The 24,297-nt window shown below is 46.7% G+C and overlaps 4 protein-coding genes across 4 annotated transcripts; 1 reads left to right on the forward strand and 3 right to left on the reverse strand.

Moving 5' to 3' along the window:
• Positions 1–12,355: 12,355 nt before the first annotated feature.
• On the reverse strand, positions 12,356–13,579 carry F5J12DRAFT_154005 (uncharacterized protein). Its single transcript, XM_051738168.1, has 7 exons — positions 13,531–13,579; positions 13,366–13,473; positions 13,135–13,316; positions 13,048–13,080; positions 12,826–12,998; positions 12,671–12,753; positions 12,356–12,615 (listed from the first exon to the last, which is right to left on the reverse strand). Exons 2-7 carry the CDS (start codon positions 13,436–13,438, stop codon positions 12,368–12,370), a joined length of 792 nt encoding a protein of 263 aa, XP_051598974.1. The 5' UTR covers positions 13,439–13,473; positions 13,531–13,579; the 3' UTR covers positions 12,356–12,367.
• A 955-nt stretch (positions 13,580–14,534) lies between these two features.
• F5J12DRAFT_893626 (uncharacterized protein) lies at positions 14,535–14,864 on the reverse strand (the record flags this gene model as incomplete). Its single annotated transcript, XM_051747675.1, has 1 exon — positions 14,535–14,864. The coding sequence occupies one exon, from the start codon at positions 14,862–14,864 to the stop codon at positions 14,535–14,537; it is 330 nt and encodes a 109-aa protein (XP_051598975.1).
• Positions 14,865–17,612: 2,748 nt separating this feature from the next.
• Positions 17,613–19,289, reverse strand: F5J12DRAFT_906145 (RNA polymerase Rpc34 subunit-domain-containing protein; the record flags this gene model as incomplete). The annotated part of the gene is made up of 7 exons (XM_051748747.1): positions 17,613–18,116; positions 18,178–18,355; positions 18,427–18,575; positions 18,679–18,767; positions 18,994–19,021; positions 19,074–19,154; positions 19,221–19,289. 7 exons carry the CDS (start codon positions 19,287–19,289, stop codon positions 17,613–17,615), a joined length of 1,098 nt encoding a protein of 365 aa, XP_051598976.1.
• Positions 19,290–19,384: 95 nt separating this feature from the next.
• F5J12DRAFT_837897 (uncharacterized protein) lies at positions 19,385–20,288 on the forward strand. Its single transcript, XM_051746015.1, has 5 exons — positions 19,385–19,535; positions 19,594–19,666; positions 19,714–19,766; positions 19,813–19,901; positions 19,966–20,288. Exons 1-5 carry the CDS (start codon positions 19,438–19,440, stop codon positions 20,229–20,231), a joined length of 579 nt encoding a protein of 192 aa, XP_051598977.1. The 5' UTR covers positions 19,385–19,437; the 3' UTR covers positions 20,232–20,288.
• Positions 20,289–24,297: the final 4,009 nt, after the last annotated feature.

A 24,297-nucleotide genomic window follows, 5' to 3' on the forward strand; every position in this document is an offset into this window, starting at 1 on the left:
TGTGTTCCAGCTGCACAGTGCTCAGCAGCTCTGCACTTTGTTATGAATGACTGTCATCCTCTCACCTCCCCGTCATCATCTTCCTGCTTGCCACCTCTATGCTTCAAGTTTGGATGTGTTGGCTGAACCTGAGCTGGCTCTGTGCTGCTTACTCAGAGCTGCAGCTGACTTTGTGTCACTGCAGTTCATACTCTGTTGACTTTGTGTCACTGAGGTCACCCCAGCACCACTGCACTGCTAGTGGGGTTCAAGACCTTGAGGAGTTCATCTTGCCCTTCACCCCAGATCCTCTCCTTCCTGCTTGCAAAGGTATGTTTTATAGCACTATTCTCTCCAGCTGATTCTAAACACCTATGTTTGTTCATTAGCACTGATCTCATTTCTCTCCTGGGTCACTGTCACTCTGCCTAGTATTGCTGTCTGAGGTATGTCTATTGTTAGCAGATGTTGATCCTGACTCATTATTGTTATCAGGTGTGAGGTTTCAATCATCTTGTTCAAATCTGTACTTGTTGCAACTCTTGTTATCAGCTATGAGATTTAAATCATTTCATTTGTCTGTACTTGTCACATCCCTCACCCACCCACTCTGTGCTCTATTGCAGTCTGCAGTAGGTGTATTGTTATCAGCTGTTGATCCCTGCTTATCATTATTATAAGGTATGTGCTACCATCACTTTTCGTTGAACTTACAAATCCAATCACACTCTTTAATATCTAGGTATAAGTTATCTTGTTCATCTCCACTTGACCACTTGCCTCATTCCACACCCACCCACTCTGTGTTGAATTGTGGTTTTGGTAGATACATAGTTATTGACTGTCAATCCTCACTTATTATTATTATGAGGTATGTCCTACCTTTGCATTTCATTGGACCTACAAATCTGATCATGTTCTGTAATATCTAGGTATAAATTATCTCCATCAGTGCTTGCCTCATTCCTCACTCACCCACTCCTTGTTGTATTGCAGTTGGAGGTACATCTATTGTCATCAGGTGTTGGGCTGACTTATCATCACTATTGGGTATGTGTCAGTCTCTTTTTGTTAGATTTATGAATCTGATCATGACATCAACTTTTTGTTTTTATTATATCTTCTGCTCACAATGACAATGACAGTCCTACTCTATTGTTTGACATGCTGCATTTTTCCTCTGCCCTGAATGCCAGATTTCCATTCAATTGACCCTTCTCAATAGGATTGTGCAAGCTAGAAGGAAGCAAGGGTGCTTGTGTGAATTAGGTGTGTAGGCTTCTTCCAGGACCAAATAAATAGCTCAGTAGTGAATGTTTCATCCTCCATTTTCTCTTCTTCCTTGCCTTCTTTTCTTCACTCATGTCAAGTCTGGCCTACTCCAACCAGCTCTGACACTGGATGAGGTCTGGGGAGAGGTTTGGAAGCAAGTCTGACAGAAAGAGCAGGACTCCAACTGGCAGAGTGTTGGCAAGAATGAAGTCCACTGAGGTAAGGGTGGAGCAAAGTGAGGGTGTTGGGTTTAGCTCATGCACTACCCCCTTGCATGATCTCAGCCCTCATATTTCAGAGGGGGAGTACAGACAGACAGTCGGAGGTAACTCCGACAGGCAGAAGATGGAGACAGAGGGAGTAGGAACTAAGTCAATATTCATACTGAGGAATGGCAGAGTATGATACATGCTTTTATACTACTATGGAGGTACAGTAACCAGAATTAGAACTAACATATAGAGACCCATAAAATTTCAAGTAAAACTTCCTAGACAATGAATGAAGGGTAGACAGAGGACACATGAATGGGTAACATAGAACATCCAGAAAAGGAAACAGTCCAGGCACTGGACCATGTGGTGTGCATGCTGCAGAGTACCTGACTGCGAGCTGTCAGGGAGGAGTCTGAAGGTAGTCACATGACCCCTTAGAGAATGGTCCATTCAGTCTGGTAGGAGAGCAGTACAAGTCTGACAGCAGTCAGAGTGGAGATGACTCATAAACATCAGGGGGTGGGTGGAGTTGGTGTGGAGTGAGTGAATGACTGGCAGAAAGGGGTGTGGAGTGAGTGAGGACTTAGGATGAATGCACAGTCATGACAGTGCCCCCCCCCTAGGGCCTGAACCCCTGAAGGCTGCATGTATGAGATGAGATCAACACAAGTCGATCATTTGAAACCATTTTGACACCTCAAGGATAATGGCTTTAGCCACAGTGGAGCTCCATCAGAGTCTGAAGAACTGCTTAAAAACATGTGTTAGGATACTGAACCTTCATCCTTTCTCCCCATCATCATGTCCTCCCAGTGCCAGAGCAAAACCCCCCAACCAACCCCTGGTCATGTCTGCAACTATTCCCAAGTCACAGATGAAGAGCTGGTTGTCCTGACAAATGACTCCACCAACACTGAGCAAGAGAAGTCTGCAGAGAAGGTGCTGTGGGACACTACCTCTGGGCAGCATGGATTAGGGGGGAGAAGCTGTAGGGCAATCCCTAGGCTCAACCCAAGGGGTGCTGAGTAGGAAGGAGATGTAGAATATGGTGGTAGGGTCAATTGAGGAGTCAAATATGGGGCATGGAATTTAATTCCACAGAGATGTAGGCAAATTGGGAATGAGTAGACTTGTATATGAAATGCTGAGTTACAACCTTGGCACAAAGAAGTAATTCTGAGACTTGTGAGACATGGAGGTGAGACACAGAAACACAGAAGACACAGTAGACACAGAGTATGTGGCAGACACTTTTGAACACTTAGATATGTGAATGACTCAGATAGTGACTCCAAAAGATGGGTGGGTCTATTTCTGACATCATGGTGGAATTATATAGTACAAGGGAAGCAGGTACAAGTTGGAGTAAGGTGGGGCAGAAAAACTAAAAGACCAGAAAATAAAGGAATGGACATCAGACATCAGTGAAGTACAGATGCACATGAAATAGTCCAGTGGGTAGCAAGAGTAAGAACGGACCAATGGTAAGGGGTATCTTCCAACAGAATGAGAGTATGCATACAAGTGGGAGGTGGAGCTGAGTGGCACAGGGGGGGCAGAGCATAGTGTACTGGCACAAAGTCCAGTTTGTGAAATTTAGGGTGACAGGGGAAACCAGAGTTTATTAGAGGTAAGTGGCATGGATGACTGGTGATGTGACTGAGTGGTGGCATGGCTGCTGAATTCCAGGTGACTCTGCACGAATGCAGAATTTCCAGATCAGCATTTTGATGACTGAGTGACATGCTGAAGGGCAGTAGAAACTCCGAAGGTGACAGGGGTCAGGAGGAAACTCAAGGACACAAGCAGGAAAATTTCTGAAATGGGTCTGTCATAGAGGCCTGCAGAATTTAGTGACAGATTCCTGTTCCAGCCTCAGGGAGTATATGGCTCCCTACACCTCCTGGGAACTTTGAATGCTGACTGTCCTCAGTCAGACCAAACCAAGACACAACAGAGACAAGTGCAGAATATCAGCAGATGTTATGTAACAATGATGGTGCATGGTCAGAATTCTGCCTTGTGCAGAGGGAAATTCTGCGTTGTACAAGATGGCACTGTGGAATTTAAACACGCTCAGAAGGTGTCTCACCACTCATCAAACATCCATGCCCCAGCTACACCCACATCCACTACCCAATCCATACCCAACCTTCACCATGCAAGCCTACTTGATCCACAATGCATGACCAGTTTGCAGCATGAGGGACCAGGCCATCACCTCGCTGTCGGCAGCATTAAGGCATGTTAGGGTGCTAATCGACACAGCACCACAGCCTGAAGAGAGCTTAGAGGCAATATATGAGTGGGCAGAGGACTGGGACCAGACCTGGGTGAGTGTGCTGGAGACCTGTGCAACACAATGTGTTGTGACCCTGTAAATGATATTACTGATGGGCCCATCTTTATGTTGCAGCCTTCTTCATGATACAATAGGCAGGCCCATCCTGATATTGTGACTGGGGCACACCCTACCATGGACAGGCCTGTCCATGTCTTACAGTAGCTCAGCATACTTACTTGGTCATGGGCCTGTCTATATGTTGCAGCATCCTTACTCTCCACATGCCCTCCCATATGTTGTGGCATTGTGCTTATGGGCCTGTTGTCACACACCAAAGGTGTTGTGGACATGGTTACAGCTGACTCTGCCTAACTTGTCAACAAGTTGCATGCAATGCCCATGCCATGAATACAGATGATGACTAAAGCCCTCATGCATAGAAAGACTGCCAGACACTAGCAGTCATCCTTTGCACAAGAATGAGTCATCAGTGCTAAAGAGAAAAGAGGAAGCAAGTTTAAGCATGCACCAAAGGTTTTTAGCACCCATTTACAGCATTCCAGTTTTCATTGTATCTCCACCATTTCCAAAGATATTGGCTCTGTTCTCACACTTGCTTAAAATGCTCAGCCACATGATTCTGCCTTCCAAATTTGGAGAGGATCCTCACACCCTACACATTTCTACAGCACTCCATCCATCAGATGCTCATTTTGCTAAGTCAATCAGAAATGGCTGCCTCTTTGTCAATCATCTTGCTTGTCTCCTTTTCCAGAGACAGTGGCTACATATACCTGCCAGGCAATCCCACCAGCTTCTGTCCTGAAGCCCCCTGGTTCATTCCATCATTGTCAGCCCCATTCCATCCCATGCAGCTTGGTCAGCATGTTCTCCTTGTCAGTATGACTTCCAGAAGGACATTCTTTGGTTGCCTCAGGTCTGTCACTTGGTTAGAAAAGTCTTATGTGGTCATTTTGGTCTCCCCAGTTGATGAAGCATATGGATCATTCCTCCCTGCTCCCTGCACCATCTTTATTCCAATCTCATTCACCACTCTCCCCATGTTGTGACAGCTGCAGTATAATCTACTGTTCTCTGCCCTCCCTGATTGCATTCATGACAAGTATGATGTGCATCTTGCCTTCTTACTGCAACATCCAGCAGAAGACATCCCCCCTTCTCCATCAGAGCCCCACTCATTGCCATATCCATGACTCTTGGACTCAATCCCAGTCCAGTCCAGACCCCTATCCCCTAACTCTGGTCAAGTCTGGTCCTGGTCTGGCCCAGAAGACCCAACTCCAGCCCTAGATAACCCAACTCCAGCCTGAATAACTCAAGTCTGGTGTTTTACCCCTATCTCTGGTCCATTCCAGCCTCCTGGCCTTGCACTGCTCCACCCTGGTCCTCCCAGGTCTATGTCTGGGTCACCTGGACATAACTCTGGTCTGTTTTCCTTTGTTTGTACTATATTTAGTCTAGTCCCCATTGCTGATCTCTGCTTACTGTACAAATCCTGTGTCTGACTCCAGTTATGCCAGTCACCCAGACTTTGGCTATTAGCCTTGGCACTGTGGCTGTCCTCACCTTGCTAATCATCTTGCTAATAGCTTATTCACAAGTCTGGCTTCATGTTCATTATCCTGGACCAGCCTCACATATTTAACCCTCATACATACTTCATAGCACCCTCAGTCAGAATATCAATTTAGTATTATCCTCAACTCTGTACTACACCCCAAGCCTACCTTATAGCTAAGGCCAAGCCTTAAGCTATCCCCAGCCCCTGTCAAGTAGTGCTCAGTGCCAGTCTCCCACAACCTACTCCTGCTGGTCTCAGGTTCATCAAGGTCCAAGACCTTGACCAGCCTCACACTCATCGTCACCCACTTTTGTCCACTAGGCCCAACCTCAGTGTTTTCCTCATTGATCCTCCTCTTCTTTCCTTTGTTGACCCTCCTGGTGGCCTTGGGACCAGCCTCAGTGTCTTTCCCATCCCCAGGCCAATGACACTTGCCTTTTGACTGGTTGCATCACACACAGGCAACATGCTTCTTGTTACTGTCTATGACAAATTTGCAGATGGTTTTGGCCTGGGCACAGTGGGTACAACAAAAAGCATTGTTAAGAGGGGTATGCACAAGGTTGGAAAGGTACTCACCCAGGGTCCATAACCACCTTTTTCACCTCACTGGCCTTGCCACCACTGGCCCCAGCTTCATCACCCTTCACAGCCTCAGCCTTGCATTTTCACTCAGCCTCCTTCTCCTCCTCAGCCTTGCACCTCTCCTCTTCAGCCTCACACACTGCCCTCTCAGCCTCAACCCACTCCCTCTCTACTCTTTCAGCCTCCAGCTGTGCCTGTTCCTCCTGCCAGGCTTGCTCAGCCACCTTACACCACTTCCTCTCTTTACCCTTGGCCCTCATCATCTCCTCTTCATCATCAGTGTTGTACTTGATGGTGTCATCCAACACCTGGGTCCAGTCAATCATGACCTGGCCTTCACTGTTGTTGTCAGTCATGGTGATCAGTCTCAAGGTGGACATGATGGTTGAGATACAAAGGAAAGGCACAAAAGGCTTAGTGGGCCACAACTATCATTTTTTCAAACTCAGCCAAGGTTCAGACTCAGCCTACCACTCTCACAGGGGTCTCATGGGTTTGACCCCTAAGAGGGGGATACTGTCATAGCCATGCCTCAACCCTGGCTGGACTTGGTCTCACACTCATTCAGTCCAGCCTCAGCCTTGCCAATCCCTTATCCCCAGATGTCCTAGCACAGTGAACACTGCTTTGCAGTGCATGTCACTTTGGTTGAACTCTGCCTAGTCTTGTCCCTGGTCCACCCTGTCCCAGTCTCAGTTACCTTGGTCATACCTTACTAATACTTGTCTTACCAATTGTCTTAGCAATCTTCGCAAGACCAGAATTACTGGTCTCTGTACTATAGCTACTTCTAGTATATAAACTCTTAGATACTTGGCCTGTACTCTCCAGTCTGAAATCAACTAAGTTCATTCTGATAATCCCACCTTGGCCTCAGACTCAGACTGAAACCCATGCAAGGGAATAGTGCTGCCTTCCCAGTCACTAAGTCCAACCAGTCCACCTCTGTTCCTCTGCCCTCCACCTGTTCCTGACCCTTCAGCCTCACACCCACTTTGGTCTCCAGTCCAGTCTCAAACCCAGACTTCATGAACTTGACAGTGTGAGACCACTTCCCACTAGCTGGCAGAGCACTGGATGTATAGAAAAAGGGTGCCATAGGCAACCCTAATAGTGAACAATCTACTGATATATTAGATATACCTGTAGGCAACTACAGGGAGTCAGTAAGTAGAATACTGCTAATGAATGGTAATCTTACCCTCAGAACCAGCTACTGAGGGAACAGTGTAATGACTGTGCAGTAAGTGCGCTCTAACAGCTTATGTAAGCAGCCAAACATCGCACCAAAGTAAGCAGAAACACCAGGGAGAATATATCTCCAACAGGATGGAGGGATAGAAATGTCAGATGGGTTGGTGGTAGATGTGGATCATCAAAAAATGGGAAATGGTCATCATCCAACCCAGGCAGGACTAGGGGAAGTGCTAGCACAGATTTGGCAGGCACTAAAGTAGATATGGGTTCAATGGGTGTAGAAGTGGAGGAGGGTGTAGATTCAGCAGATGCTGAAGTGGAAGTGGTTGGTTGAAGGCTGGCACTCCATTGTCTCCATTGTCCAGGCTGTTGGTGGTGGCATTGGAACTATCTGGACTAAAGATGTTGGCCCCACAGGCACCACCATGGGGTATGATATCTGCAATGTAGGGATATAAATCCCATCCACTTATTTTGAACTGGCAAATGAGGGGGTGACTCTAAGGATAATTGTCAGTTCATCAAGCCATTGGATTAAAAAATAAAAATAAAAATACCTTCACAAAATCCTTGAACACCTGCTCAGCATGCTGACCCTGAATATTAGCCCCCATCTTGTTGTCCCAGTGGGCTCTGAATGGTCATGCTTGATAGTACTCAATGTCTCAATATATCTTTCAAATCTATGACAGAAGATCAGTAAATCACAAGCAGTTTACAATGCTGACTTACATAGCCAGTCCACTTGTTTCTCACTACTTGATAGTTCTTAGGAGGTCCATCTGTGTGATAGTTGGCAATATGCAGGGCAGTGGCTTGATATGTAACCATCTTGAAGTTCCCATTATTGCCTGCCTCATGCTGGTTGTTGTGCAGGAACCTTACAAGAGCAGTGGTTTCTTCATAGTTCCAATGAACTCATGGAGTGGGAGCATTAGTCTTATTAGGCATTGAGTGAGTAAGTGAATCAAGAGTGTACTGAGATATGAGGGAAACAATGGCAGCAGCCAATACCCAGGCAAGCCTAAGCTGATCCAGATCATCATAATCCATCACAGGACATGTTTCAAACTCAATTCAAACTCACTATGTGAAGTGCCCCAGTGGAAAAACATGTACAAGCATTGAAGGAACTAATTGTAATTTACCTGAGGTTTCTGAACTAGCTCTAAATGAGAAATGGAGTTGGGCACTGAGTGCTGAGTTGTCATACAATAGTAATGAAGTAGACACAGGGCTGTCAAACCTCAGGCCAAATCCTTGCCACAGGACTTGGGCTGGGCAGTTCTGCATAATTGAAACAGAGTTCAAATAAACACATTATCCTCCCAGGGACAATTCATCATTGTTAGATCACCTAGACTTGTACCTACTGGACTCTGGACCATTCTTGACCCTGGTATCCCCAGACTTGACACCATGTCACATCCATGTGATGTTTGTGGTTTCCACAAGATGACTACCTTAGCTACAATTGAAAATTGTATCTGAAATGTGTCAGATGGTCTGACTGGTCTGGGATCAGGTAGCTTCACTCTGATTGCAGATGACAGTCAGTGACACTCAGACAACTGAGCAATGTGGACAACTTTGAGATGGATCAGGCACTTGACATATTACCATCACAGTAGTCCAAGTTGACACCAACTACTGGTATTGTACCTGTGGTTATTGAAAGGCAGTGGGCAAATCCTCTGGCAAATCACTGTGAACAATGAACACCAAGGTTCATATTTGAACTAGGCATAGAGGATTTTTTAATAATGCTGGATGCATAAAGTTAAATTCCTGGTACAAGTACAACATAGAAAGCTGGTTCCAAATTTGGAATGTCCACATAATGGCAAAATTCAAAGAAAAAAATGCAAGGGTAAGAATCCTGGAGGTCTTATGTTCACACTTCCATGCTGATAAGAACCTGAGGGGCTTACAGGAATCTCAGCCAACCACCAGAGCAATTAAATTATCTGTCTTTTCACATTTCAAGATGCTTTTTGCTGCATAAAATAGAGTGAATGTTTCATGATTGTAGAAGCAATAATGCCTTACACATCTGGTTACCCCTTGCAATATCCACAAGAATAGGACATAAAATCTCAACATCCTCACCATGCTCCTGAAAAGCTGCCTCAATTTGTTGGGTAACTTGAGCTTGGACACCAGATGTTTGATATTCTGTGACTGCTTTTGTCACATCCTTCTGCAAATCACTCCTCCCATTCTTGACCTGCAACAAAAAGTATAAGTATTCAAACACAAGTATAGAGCCTGCAATCTTCAGCTATGTTATTAAAACAAGAAAAATGTATTTACCAACACCATGTTCTGCAATAAATTGCATTGAAGATTCCCTTAAGGTGGAAAATTTTGGCATTGTAATGAATGGCAGTGGATGAGCAATGGTGGACTATAACATTTCAAATCATGTAATGGTCCTCTGATGGACAAGCCAGGAAGAGGGGGAACTTACAACCTGGTGAATATATCATGGACAGGATCCAATGTGGGTGAGAAGTGGTGGCACAAACCAACTGTAATCCTTGTTGGTGTCATGGGATACTGAATTAAGATGAAATTTTCATACATTCTGAGTAAAATATGTCTGAAGTTGCCAATAGTGTAAAAGAGTCATAGTTACTGACATTCTGCAGAGGATATAAAGCTGAGAGTGACATTTCATAGAGGTATGCACCTACATCCTTGAAAGGTGTTATTAAGCAAACACTCAAATATAGTCATCAAGTATCCTACCATCTATTCAACATCAACATCCCACTCAACAAGCACAATGCACAAGACTCACTTCCTAATATCCAAAGTATAACAGGGTGGCAAGTAAGTTCAGCAGCAGGTATCAACATGGTCAGCAAACATCTACCACTACCTGCCATGATCACACTCACAAGCTATGACCCCAAGTAGCAGTGATCAAGGTCAGACTCAACATGCAACAACCTGCCTTGACCCCACTCACATGCTTCAAACCCCAAGTCCAGCAGCATGACAGTGAATTATTATCACCATGCATCCTCCACCTGCCATGATTCCTGGAAACTCACAAGCTGAGTCCAAGTCCAACAGGGCACCAGTGAATGAAGTCAGCATGCATCTACTGCCACTTGCAGTCACTCCACTCACTCCCTATGAATCCAAGTCCAACAGGGTGGTATTGGACATGGTCAGCAAGCATCCCCACCTCCAATATGACTACACTCACATCCTATGAACCCAAACCAACAAGTTGAAGTGATCATCAACACCATCATCCATGACTCTACTCACTGGCTATAAACCCCAAGCCAACAAGGTAGTGGTGGATGCTCAGCCTTATGTGTCTGCCATTACCCACCATAACATCACTCACTCGCTATGAACCCAAGTCCATTGGGGTGCAGTGAATGAGTTCAGCATGCATCCACCATCACCTAGCAAGGCTCCACTCACTTCCTATGAACCCCATACCAACAGGGCCACCACAAGGTCAGTCAGTTCCACCACCATCTGTCATGACTCTACTCACATACTGTGATCCCCAAGTCCACCAAGATGACAGTGAGGACATGATAAACATGCATCCACTACTACCTGCCATGACTCTACTCACTTCCTACAAGCCCAAACCAATAGGGAAGCAGTGAATGTGGTTGGCATGCATCTATCACTACCTTTTATGACTCTACTCACTTCCTATGAGCCCAGGACCAACAGGGTGCAAGTGAACAAGGTCAGCAAGCATCCACCACTACCTACCATGACTCCACCTACATACTATAAACCCATGTCCAACAAGGTGGCAGTGTGCAAGGTCAGCAAGTATTCACCACCACTTGCCATGACTCCACACACAAGCTATGAGTCCAAGACCAATGTATGAGGTCAGCATGAATGCACCTCCCCCAGCAATGACTCCACTCACAAACTTTGAACATAATGACCCATGGTCAGCATATGTATGTACATACATCCTCCTCCACCTGTGATGACTCCACTCACTTCCTATGAACCCCAACCAATAGGGTGTGAATATCATCAGAAAGTATCCATCATCTCCACCACTATGACACCACTCACATACTATGAAACAAGCCAGCAGAGTAGAAGCAAACAGGGTCAGTATGGATCCACAACCAACTTTGATAGCTCAACTCACTGGCTATGAATCAAAGTCCAATAGTGCAATGGTCAGCATGTATCACCTGCCATGGTTTTACTCACATTCTATGCACCCACATGATAGTAGTGAACATGACCATCATTCCACCATTTGTTACTTTTGATGGCTCCACTTACCTCCTGTGACACCAAGACCAACAGGGTGGCAATGAATGAAGTCATAAAGCATCCACTGCTGCCCACTAAGTCTTCACTCACATCCTATGAACCCAAATTGGCAAGAGACATGATCAGCATACATCCCAAAATACCTGTTCTCATTCCACTTACTTCCTGGAAACCCAAACCAACAGGGTAGTGAAAATTATCATAAAACATCCACCATCATGCCACCACTCACAAGCTATGAACCCAAGTCCAATAGGGTGGCAGTAAACTTGCTCAGTATGCATTCACTACTACCTGCCATCACTCCACTCACAAGCTATAAGTCAACATCCAACAGGGTGGCAGCATATGAGGTTAACATGAACCTATCACCATTGGCCATGACACCACTCACATCCTATGAACCCAAGTCCAATGGGTTAGTAGTGAACAAGGTCAGCATGCATCCACACCATTTGCCATGACTTCACTCACAAACTTTGACCCCATGGTCCAACAGGACAGTAGTGAACATGGTCAGCATACATACATCCACCACAATCACCCACCATAACTCCACTCACATACTATCAGCAAAGGCCAACAACAAGACAGCAACCATGGTTAGCATGGTTAAGCAGCAACTTTCACCACTTCACCAACTTTCTATTAAATAATGAGCTCTCGTTCATAGAACATGCTGTTCCTTACAAATGGAAACCATCTTGAGAGCATAGATGTCAGGAGAGCTGGTATAATCTTGACAGCCATCTTATCCATCCACTTCTTCAATGTTCTTGCACCTGTCAATACACTCTAGGTGTTAAACTTCCCCACTTACTTCATTATAGCAAATTCAATGCACAGTCCCAGGTTAGATTGCTGTGTTGATATGATGAGCTCTTGCAGCCCTTCCTTACTCAAAGCATTTGCTGTGCATGCTAATAGGGCTGTGCAGTCTGCATCTTCTTCATCCATTCCTGCAGTGATTTCCTATGTCATCTGACAATCCCAATGTAACATATGTATGGAGTACCTACTACTGAGTGACAAATAGTCATGAGGTGGAAATTCGAGGTTATTCAACCAATTCTTGAGCTTCACAATATAATTGCTCAGAATCTCTTCTTCCATTTCTTTTGCCCTTGTTGCATCATCTACATCAAATCCTTGGTCCTCAAGCTGCTCAAAGACCTCAAGTTCCAAAGAATCTGCCTTTGTTGACAGCAAAATCACAGGAACTGTAGAAACACCAAATTTGTAAACTAAAATAAGTTTATAAAAATATACACACACCATGCCCTGTATCACACTCATCAAAAAACTTTCTTTCAGCAGCTGTAATCATCCTATGGCTCTCATTCAATGGAACACAAAACCTAAACCAATCACCAGAATCATGTCAGTTCACTGATAGTGAGGCACTGTGGGACTCATGGTGGTAACCTTACCAAATGGCATGTATTCTCTCATCTAGTTTGGGTGTCCTGGCACGATCCAGCACAAATTTCTTCATCATGTCAAACTGCTTTTCACTTCCAGCCTCAAATCCACATGAGTCATGGAATATAAACTGTGGATGACTCCGAAAGATCAGCTCATCCTCAATGTTATGTTCACCATGCTGGATACATTAAACAGTAAGTTAGATGACAAATGGGAGGTGAACTCACTGCCAGCGAAGCCTGGACTACATTGGCATCCAGCTAGTCATACCCCAGCAGTGTTAATCTCAAGCAAGAATGACAGATCATGCATACCTTCCATCCTTCTCTATTAACAATTTCCGGTTCATCCATAGTGTTACAAACCCTCTGCAAAATTGTTGTTTTACCTGCATTTGCCCTGCCCATAACAAGAATGCGAAAGTGACGAATGCGGTCAACATGTTGTTTAGCTTTCACAGGATCTAGGCAATAGGCAGGCCGGGAAGAGGGAAATTCTGGTTATTAATGTTAGACCTCCATCATCCATCATAGAGACAACACTGCCCATGGGTACTTCTCCAGCGCATCCAGGGAGAGAACATGAACTAGCAGATTGACTCTCCACGCCAGTCATCATAGGAGCAGCGGTGCTTGCACTGCTTGGTAAAGAATCTGGGCACGCCAATTCAGTAGATACGTGACAGAACATGAAAGAATCTGTGCATCTACCTTGAGCGGAGATGGGATCGGGATCATCCACACTGCTGGGGCTAGGCAGAGAACGCGGACAAATGATTCCGAGTGACGTGGCGACACAGACGTCTGCATCGTCTGCTGGTGCGGCCAGTCGAGTAGATTCAGTGCTAGCGAGAGCACTCAGGTCGACTTCTTCGTCGCTCCGAGCCCGAGCAAGCCGCCGCCGTAAAGACCATAATGCGCTGAAACATCCAGGAGCCATGGAGAACGAAAAGACAGGTTCTTAGAATTCTCTGGAGAGCAGTAAGTATACTATTCCTTACAGTGCAATCGGCAGCACACAGCAGTTGGCAGTCACAAGAAAGTCACGACCAGTCACGCATGCTGAATATTAGCTAACAAGGCATTAGAGTAGTATTCGTAGCAGTACGTTCTAATAAATTAGTTCCGTGATGGCATCCGACCGTAATTGCCTTAATGTGAGCTCTGAACCTTGAGGGATGGAGTGGGGTAGCTGAAGTCCACAACCACGACCTCCTGTGCAGGGGTAAGGATCTGTAACTTGGCATCAGAATCTGCATCAGCCTGGTGAATTCCCAAGCATCGATCGCTAAGTGTGTCCCGTATTTGGTACTAGCCGCGGACAAGGAGGTGCAGGGAGGCCTTGAAGCAGACGGGACGAGTGCGATGGGGACGGAGTTTAGAACAGAGACGGAGGAAGAGAATGGTAAGTCCTTTTTATATCACCCATTGCCTAACGTTTCTTGGTGTTGATCATGACAGGTCACTATTTTCATTTCATTCTTTCAGATACTTGTCAAATGCCACCTTCGCCAATGCCAGATTTGCTGGATCCCACAACGGTATCTCACCTCGCATCTGTACCATGCTTAAGCCTTCCCGCACGATGTTGCGATCCAGCATCACATAATCAGACCAACGAATGATCAGCGAAATCAACTAACGGTTCTCTTAGGGCACGATTCCCTAGCTATGCTTAGTAAGGCATGTCTCCGACATCCCCTGGCATTTCAATATCATAGTACCATCAGAACAGATTTGTCCCAGATCATGCTCCTTGCAGATGGATTCCATGCCGGCCACATCATCCGGCCTCCATATACCTCTCTCCTGCTTAAGTCAAGTGGATATCGCGCTTCACCTGTTCTCCCTGCCCAGTCGAAATCAATTATCTTGAACGTCTTTCCATTGTGTGACACCATGACATTCACATCACGAATATCGCCATGGACGAAGCCTGCAGCGTAAAACGCCTCCAGTTTCTCGTTGAATTCATCCATGACAGACCCGGTAGCGGGCTGCTTGCATAGCGTCACATAGTTGGAGAGCATATTCACGACCACCATGGTCATGCTGCCTGGGATCTCTACGGAAGCTCACGGGGTTGGTGTACATCCTAAAGACTTGAAAACACGGTGTACTTCGGGCGCATCTGATGCCGATCTCATCATCATTGCGTTTAACAGTCCCGAAAAATAAGCATTTGTCGGGGTTAGACATCTTCCGATATTAGAGTTCTTAGGTTTTTTTGCCATCAGCAGTCGTTGGATAACTCGTGGGGTGCAGGAACATATGGGGGCAGCCGCTGAGGAGGGGGGGTTTAATTTTGCAGACTAGGGATCTTCGTTGTAGTATTTCTTCAGCAAGTAGAGAGCTTTCCAAAACGCAGCCAAGCCGCATGCTCTTGAAAAGTCTCGGTTTTGCGTACCTCGCGAAAATGAAAAGTGCAAGTAAGACCCAAAGGGTTCTCCACGAGTTGGACGCAAATTCCATGCAGCGCCATAAATAACAATGATGGGGCCTAGAGGAAAGAAAGAGCAGGGGGGATGGAACAATCCATTCACTGACCAACAATTGTGAGCAGAAAACATGGCAGCGCAGATCCTGTGAATTTAGGCGCTGTCTCTCGAGTCGACTTGCCTCCATGTAGTATGACAGAGCTTGAGTATATGGCTCGGAGGATGTACTCGAAGTCTCGTTATAGGTTTGGACAACCAAATAATGATGATCGCTGGCGCACAACTCGCCGTCCGCCTCGAAATTCTTGATCTTGGTGCTGGTAAGGTCCGAACCACAGTTTTTTTTTTTTGGCAAACTGCCTTCATGTGCTTGGTTCGTACTCATAAACCTCCATCATCAAGTCTGCAAAGTTCTGACCAAACATATAGTCCTCACATGCGTATTGGTAATTTAGACAGTCTTCCAAGAACTAGCCAAAATCTTCATGTGGTAGCGTCAGAGGGATAGTATCATCTGCCTCTTGAGAGCAGGCGCAGGTATGGTTCAGCATTCGAGGTGCTGGTGCTCCCGAAACGATGTTATACTTAAGGAATTGGAAGGCACTGCCTTGGGATTCTGACTGAAGAACGTCTTTCCGTACGACCGCAGCAGCACGATCTTCCATGGTGGGAGGATATGGGAGTGGAGCTGGTATCCCTGGACCTGGGAATCAATATGGTTCGACGAGAAGTTGAGATCACTTACTTTCAGCATACCAAACATCGGCAGCGATCAAAGGCGTATCTTTAAGTAAATGGAAGATCCCTAAAAGTTTCCGATATCGTTTTGTTCCTAAGGAGCAAAGTACCCCTGTACATTTTTTTCCCTTTAAATTCGAGACGACGCTCGAGACGGAACATAGCGCAAGCAAGACAAGGAGTACATCACTCAGGGATCGCGTGTATTTTCTTGATCACGGCCTTGAGAGCATCGACTGTTTGATCTGAACAGATTACAACCCCGAGACCTAGCGCGGACGCATATTGTGCGCGAACTCCAAGTCGCTGTTTCGCAACCAGCACACAATTTTAATTACACCATCATAGTCCAGAGGAATAAAGTATGGATCATTATCGCCGCACAGCAATTACAAGTGCCACAGACCAACAACGATTCACGAAGTGAAGGTGAAATTCGTCTTCCGGTGGTGTCGAGTTAAAATGGCTTACATCAGTAAAGTATACGTTTATTCCGAAAAATTTGCAGGTGGCTGTGCTTACAGCCACTGCAAATTTCGCTGACTAAGCGGAAGGCGCGCGTGCGAGAAAGTGAGGGTTGGGAGACTTGTGGGCTGTGCACAACCCTTGCCTGTACATCTGTACTCAATTCAATGCTACTGGAAGCCACTCTATGTCAGCCATGTAACTATTCACGAAATAAATGGGTATTCTGTGAAGAGACCCGCCCAAATTTGCTAGATGAGTGGTGTTCGGGCACGGGAAGCGGTCACGTGATCACGCCTCGCATGTGGCGCTTGCACTTCGGGCTTGGCTGCGCGTGTGCGAACGTGTGCTCACAAAAAAATTGGCACGGGCCACCCTCCCACCTGGGAAAATTTGCTTATCTGGCTGCAAATTTCCCGGTGCTAAGTCACTTAGCACACTTTACAATGGATTTTGCACTTTACAACCCATTCCTGATGCAAATTTCCCACTTTTCGTTGGTTAAGAGCATAGATAAACATGTGTAGGACATGAACAGAGTGCCTCAGCACCCTCCCAAGCCATCCCACCCAAGCCCTGACATTGCAATGCCTGGCAGGGCCCACTTGAATGCTCGAACCCCCTCCCCACCCACCCACCTGAGGGCAGCCTTTCCTTTTAAGGAAGTTCCCCAGAGTTGAGCCATCAAATGTTGGGCTGAATCCTTGCCACAGGACTTGGGCTGGGCAGATCTACATAATTGAAACAGAGTTCAAATAAACACATTGTCCTCCCAAGGATGATTCATCATTGTCAGATTGCCTAGACTTGTAGTGAGAAGTAGATGAACCAGTAAGCTTTGGAAATCAGCAAGTAGCAATGCCAACTGTATACTGTGTACATGCATGGAAAGTGATGGAGTATCATTAAGACATCTGCAGAAAAGATGTTTGAAGAGGACATTCTCATCAACACCTTGATGGCATCATAAACAACCAATTGCTTCTCCATAAACATACTGGATCCTCTCCATCCCCTCTACACTTCCACCTTCACAGCCACTGTTGCTGCATCCTTCTGCAAATTTGCACCCAAAGCAAAACACTCCTCATAATATATGCATTCCTGAGGATTTGTCAGCCCCTTATCCCAACAAAAATCAAAAACAGGACATCACCTGCAAGGGGCCTGCGACCAGCCAAGCATGACATGCTCTTGTCTGATCACACAATATACGAAGGTACCATTTGAAACCTCGCTGGATTCAGATTCTTTGGTGGAAGACATATCCTGGCATTTTTTTGACTTGTGTTTATGTTTCTTTTTTCTGTCTTCCTCCTCTTCCTCCTCTGAAGATGAATCACTATGTTTACTCTTGCACTTCCTCTTCTTTGACAATTTTGCAGAACTTTCTTCATCGCTGTCCTTGTCTCTCTTTGACCATTTCTTCCATCTCTTCACCTTTGACCGATCCTCAGATTCACTGTCTGAATCACTTTTGGAGTCTTCTTTTGTCCTCCACCATTTGCACTTGCTCGACTCTTTGGTCTTGCTAGAACCACACTTATGCTTCTTCGAACAAGAGCAGTTGTCCTCACTCAATTCAGATTCCAAGCCAGAACCACTTCCTTCAGAATCAGACAGAGGATTCCAGGCACCAGCACTGAATGCAGGAATCTGTGGTGTCATCAGTGAAAGAACTCAACATGGGACAATGAAGCAAGGCAAATTGTCACACCTTTTCAATCTCACCATTGAGCTCCAATACTCTTAAGAGCATCTCTACATGCTCAACTCCCAACTCTGTCTCTGTAATCTTACTCTTGCTGAGGAAGTGTTGTATTTGTTGTGCGGATGGGTAAGATGAAGCTGCACCTATCACGTATAAACATATTTGATTAGGTGAAACATGTTTTCTGTTCTGTTTCGGAAATGACTGGTGGGAAAATGTGTGAGTCTCCCCAAATATGCAGATAAAAATAGAAACCCTATGCAGTCACAGATGTAATGGAGACATGCAGAAGATAAAAGCTTGATAAACTCAGCATCTAGTTCATTGTCAGTGTACCAGGGACCACCCATGAGTTCTACCAATGGCTCCAGGTGAGCAAGCATGTATATCTTGTGCATTGGGTGCTGGTGTATGCATATGCATGGTACCATCAGTTGTCCATTCTTCACAAAACGAGTATTTTCAGTGGGATCATCTACATACTCAGATAGCTTTGGTGGATTTGACAAGTTGTTTTTGGACTAGGGATTTCAGACAGCGATCGATGACAGTCTGGTGCAGTTCGGTCTTGGCTTTTAGGTGTTTCGTCCATATTCCTGCAATGATCATTCAATGTGTAAGAAAGATGATCTATGAGGAACTTCTGCTCCATCACACCTTCATTTCTGGATGCTTGGATGTGGCTGAGGACCATAGCTTCTTCAGGCATCATGTCCTTCTTTCTGAGACAGACAGATAAGAGAACACAACACATAAAGTAGTAGGTGACCACACACATTTCTATCTCATTCTTTGCCACAGCTCAGAATGCAGTTACCCCACCAGCACTGGCCATAACCTTGAACATCCCCTGCACTGTCCAATCAGGAAGGCACACAGAAGCTGTTTAGAGGAATGTTTACCGTCCCGAGCAAAAAGTTGATGGCAGCCATGCAAGCAGCTGCATCCGGTACAACCTTGTCAGCATCTTTCACTGCAAGTATCTGTTGAATGAAGATCTTTCATTATGACACGATTTGGGTAGGGGATTTCTGAGGGGATTGGCTGACCTTGTCGTGTGCTGCGAGAGCAGCTTGATGGAGCTTGAGCTCATCCGCGCTGAGCTTTCGGCCACTCATCTTGCTGTATGTGGATGTCACTGAGACTTGGTAGTAGTAGAAAATAATCACGTGACAGTTACCAGTTGAGATCGAGGCGCCGATCAAGCAGTGCTGGTGAAAACATTCACCGTGGCCCGACCGCCGTCTCCACGTCCACCACGGCGACATGGCCGATCGCAAATGGGGCGAACAAAAAGATGTTAACGAAAGCCTTTCGACATACTTTGAAAGGTGCACGGAGCTAGTGCGACAATATGCGGACGTGTAAGTCCATTCTCATTACGCCACGGTTGACTATCGTGATTAACGGAGTTTTTGCCAGGATCGAGCAAAACTATGCACGTCCAGCCATAGCAATTGGGATTAGAAAGTTCGAAGAGAAACCTATAATGATGGTTCGTCCACTTCGCTGTCATCGACGTCGTTTGCTGAATCCCTGTAGACATTCGTTACCGTCCTTTCTATCCTTGCTATTCTGCCAATATTGTCGTTCGTGTGCGTACACATTCCGTGCTGCCTATTAATTCTGACAAGCTTCTAGCGGGATATCTATCTTTATCATTTCGTCTATCGTATTCGTCGCTGCCGCGTCTGCGATCACGGCTTCCCTCGTGACCGAGTCAGTCATCGGTATGTTCAGGCAGCGTATAGCCCTACAACTATCTTTTTTTAATCTAACGCTCCAACCATACAGTGTCGATCGGGATATGCACGCTGTGCTCGCTCGTTCTCGTTGCAGTCTTTGCGACGACTTTCTTACTTTCTTTATATTCGGTCTTTCGATTTGTCTTGCTGGTACGGTCCAACGGTCGGTCTGGTATCACGGAGTGGGTTATGGAGACGAGACAGCACTTGTTACTACCCAGACGAGTGGAAGAAGAATGCGAAGGACCGAATGGGCCCGATATCACCGAGGTTCAGCATCACATACCTGACCATGCAAGCCTGACCGATGACTGATCCCAGGAGATTGATTGAATCAGTTGTGGTTTTCTACTGATGCTATTCTCGGGCTATGCTAGCATGTTTCAAACATACCCTTGGATTTTAATGTTATGAATGCGCTCCTCGGCTATAATACTAACATCCGCGTGCATCCAGGCCAAGAGTGCAGTGAATACCGCAGATCCTAGCTCAGGTGTTGATCTATTAAAATACTACTAGTGAGTATGTTATTGATGCATCGTGGCGTAAGTTAGACAAGTTGCACACGCACTAGTCGGTGAACTAGGTGGGTCCGCCTGCCCTCGAAACGACCGCCGGCGAGAAGCATCGAGTGCTTTCAAAGAGCTTCCTCCAGATGCACTAAGCAAACAAGATCACGGCTTACTGACAGATACCATGTAAACTGGTTCCCCGAGAGCCTGAGGCTTAAATCTGTCACTAGTTTGGCCCAGCGGGCAAAGGGTCTTGGTGGCTGGAAGCCGCGGTACGGCCAGCCCGGAGTGACCCAAGACATCGAGGAGAGTACCAGTGAGACGGGGATCGGCTGCTGGGATGGACGAGTTCCGGTCCGAACCGGCGAGGAATCCAACTGTGCGACTTACGTAATTCACGGCGCAGTGATTCCGAGTTGTACTTCATACGCTCCTACTCGCTAATTAGCTGGCGGATTGTTGCCCCGTAGTCTCGCCCTAAACTCCATACTGACTGACTCATCCCAGAAGGCTATCTCTGTATCCTTCCGGGACGAGTCTCTCAGTTGGGTTAGAGACTAGTAGAATTGAAAGAGTCCGCGGAACATATCTTGAAGCTTGAAGCGTTGGTGACATTTGTATTGACGTTCGCAGTCGTCAGTAAGGAACTTGTACGGTAAAATGCAGACCAGCCAACTGGTCGCAACTGATCAACGTTTTACTATACAGCGTCACCAACTGTGACTTTGTGATCCATGCTCCTCATCAATCGTTCCGAAATCTCGGTCCACATTCCATGTCTCCGCTCCGATACGCTCCTACATTCCAAAGCAAGCAAGGTCCCCTGGCAGCAAGCGCGGCCTCTGTACCGAGTTGTCGGCAGCAACGCCGTCCCCTAAGTAGTTCAACAAGGTCCGTGCTGTATCCCCCCCACATTCTCTGCCTTCGCTCCTCGCATGTCAGTCGATACGACGGTGGGCAGTCCTGGCTGGATTCTCTTCTACCTGTGACGTGAACTTCCTCGTGTCCCAGGGGGAAGACAATCCACCTAGTATCAATACCATAGTACCACTCCAGGAAGTATTATCCACCTAAACTGGTTCAACCTCAAATAATCCATCCTTCGAGCTTCAAGGTTTGTTTCTTCTCCATGTCTCGAACCTTTTTACCGCTCGCACCCCCCGATGTGGAGTCAATTTCATTGGACAAGCCAACTATCTTCGGATCACGTGTGTGAGGCTGTCCATAGTATTTAGTATTCCCGAACTGACATGTTTCGATTCTATATCCTCATACCTTGACAGCTCTAATTTTCACTTTTTGAACTTCCACCGCCAACCTTGTGCCCGGTTGGACGTTTGGATCCGTCATGCAACCTGACAAGCGTGGCGGCGGCTTTCAAAGCAATACTTTTCGTAACACACGAACAGATACGTTCACGCCACGATGAATTCACAGAATGATGAAATGGGATACTGGCGCAACCTCGCGATGCGGCGGGGACATCAAAGACTTGACCCCAACTACGTTAACAATGCCATAAGAGACATACATGAAAACGACCTTCGCCACAGCGTTTATGATATTCATCAAACCAGGCAGCCTCGTACGCCACACTCCTATCGTACTTTTACCCCACACCTCCCTCGTACTCATACCTCGTATGTCCCTCAAGGAAACGATCCTCATCTCCACGCACACACCCAAACTCGTGCGCAATTCCTGAGACCAGTCGTGACCCCTGTTATTCCCTTCAGTGCGATACGTGATACATTCTCCCATCCGCCTTTTACCTGGGCGGATTAACCCTCTTCAGGAATCCATTTCCATCTGCTACTCCAACCTCTGGATCATCGTCCACCGCGGCCCTACCGACAGCAACACAGCTCGCATACACCTGCCTATCATAGAGCGACGGAGTTCGACTCTGCTCGTCCTTCACACACACCCCAGCATGCTATGCCGCCACCTTTGGATGAAGGAATTCGGATCAATCCAAATACGTGGCTCTAATTCCCACTACTTTTGACGCCACATGTTTTGGCAATGACAGAACCAACGTTATCGAATCACCGTCTACAACGGCGTCCGCCATTCGCCCATAACACCTCAGGGACGCGGGAGCCACCGCAACGAAGTCTTGCACCCTCCCCCGGGGCATATACGTTCCGTTTTCCTCCCCGTCCACTATCCCACCCACACCCATATTACCCCTATGTGCCAGCGGGAATGTTCCGGGCCGGAAATATCATATTTGGACAAGAATCTGCGTCGGCACGACAGAGACCTGCACGTCCATGAGCCACAGCGCCAGTGCAACCACTGGTACCTAATCTACACACGGCAGCCCAACTACCGGGTGGATGGCCGTTCACTGGGCCATCTCCATGGCGGCCCCCATGGGTACCGGGTGTTACACCTGGTTTGAGTAGCATCCCACAATGGACTCCAGGCACCTGGCCACCATTTCCGTGGCCCACCGAAGTTCCTGTCCGACTCACCACATGGCTCATTCCCCAACCCTGTAAATTCTGGTGCTCCCCAGATAAAACGGGACATGAGTACGCGTCCTATGACGGCTCGACGTATCACCGGTGCACGTGTTATTCTGCCCTAGACTCTAGACTTGCGAGGGGGTGGAAGCGCAGGCGCTGGAATAGACCACGTACCAGCGACCTTACCTCCGTCTGACAGAATTCTCGTACTATGCGATGTTGGCTTCATGAGCCAATTCTGGGGCCCGATCGTCATCGAACGACCAGGGAGGAAGTGCCACGATACGTGACCTTCTGAAAGGTATCTATGCATTCTTCCAGACGCGCCTTGCGCGTGCGGAAGTGGAGCATACCGTCTCTCTTGGATGAGACAATTATCATTTATTAGTGGATGCTTATCGGCGGAGGACGACACAGAGACACTTGGGAGTGCTGAGAGATTGGGAGTGGAGGGATGGGATGAGGATGGTGGATTGTCTTGGGGATAAGACGTGGTGATGGGGTGTGTGGGTGGCTTATAACCCGAATGGGACGTGGCAGTTAAACCTGGGACTCGCGAACCCACACACTGGAATACATGACCTGTGCTTTCATCAGAGAGGTGCATGTCGGTGTGCCACGTCGAGCATGCACGAACCACTGAAAACCATTTCAACTGTCCCTGGCATACCTATTGATGATGATGACCTGTGATTAGCCCGCAGCGATGATTGTAGCTGCCTGTGGGGTATTCTGTTGCTGGCAGTGATGCAAATCCTGAATGTGCATCGTTTTTTTTTTACAGATCACCAGACTTCGTACTTCCACTATTTTGTACATCGCTTTCGCTGCATATTACGCCATTCATACAGTCGTTCAAATATCCGCCAGGTCATATTCTCCTTGGCGTCGTGCAAGATCCCTCTCCACCTCCCCACGACACGGACGCCCCAGTCGATGCTAATTCCCCCTGGTTGCCGATCGTGGTTGGACTGTCTTTCATTATGCGACGTGAACTTCACATCCCAGAAGAAAGACAGTCCAGTGATTATCAACACCTAGCATCACCCCAAGAAGTAGTATCCCCCAAACTAGCTTTGGCGCTACTCGACATCAAACAACCGGTCTTTCCAAGGTTTTCTCACCTGTCCTCTGTTCTCCCCGTTTGGAGCCCGAATCTTAGTGCCACTCGCTGCTCAACGGCGCCATCCGACACACAATCGATTCGATTGGCAAAGTCAAACTCAACGACCCCGGCCTCGTGATGCAGTGTGTAGTAGGCGTCGAAGGCTGATGCAAACCGCAAATGTCCCTCCTCTTATGCATGTTCTGCGTCTTCCTTTTCAGCACACCGCAACCTATTTGCACTACTGTATGAATGGTGGAATATGCGACGAAAGCGATGTACAAATGGTG

This window comes from Pisolithus orientalis, assembly GCF_024613125.1.
Source record: "Pisolithus orientalis strain OTSU chromosome Unknown F5J12scaffold_18, whole genome shotgun sequence".
Lineage (NCBI taxonomy): Eukaryota > Fungi > Basidiomycota > Agaricomycetes > Boletales > Pisolithaceae > Pisolithus > Pisolithus orientalis.

Bases quoted from the DNA above. Each gene is read 5' to 3' on its own strand.
- F5J12DRAFT_837897 (XM_051746015.1), top strand. From the start codon at position 19,438: ATGGCCGATCGCAAATGGGGCGAACAAAAAGATGTTAACGAAAGCCTT. The intron at 19,536-19,593 runs GTAAGTCCATTC...AGTTTTTGCCAG, and splicing joins GTGCGACAATATGCGGACGT to GATCGAGCAAAACTATGCAC. The intron at 19,902-19,965 runs GTATGTTCAGGC...CCAACCATACAG, and splicing joins CGTGACCGAGTCAGTCATCG to TGTCGATCGGGATATGCACG.
- F5J12DRAFT_154005 (XM_051738168.1), bottom strand. From the start codon at position 13,438: ATGATGACTGGCGTGGAGAGTCAATCTGCTAGTTCATGTTCTCTCCCT. The intron at 13,317-13,365 runs GCAGTGTTGTCT...ATTAATAACCAG, and splicing joins CGCTGGAGAAGTACCCATGG to AATTTCCCTCTTCCCGGCCT. The intron at 12,754-12,825 runs GTAAGGTTACCA...TGATTGGTTTAG, and splicing joins GAGAGAATACATGCCATTTG to GTTTTGTGTTCCATTGAATG.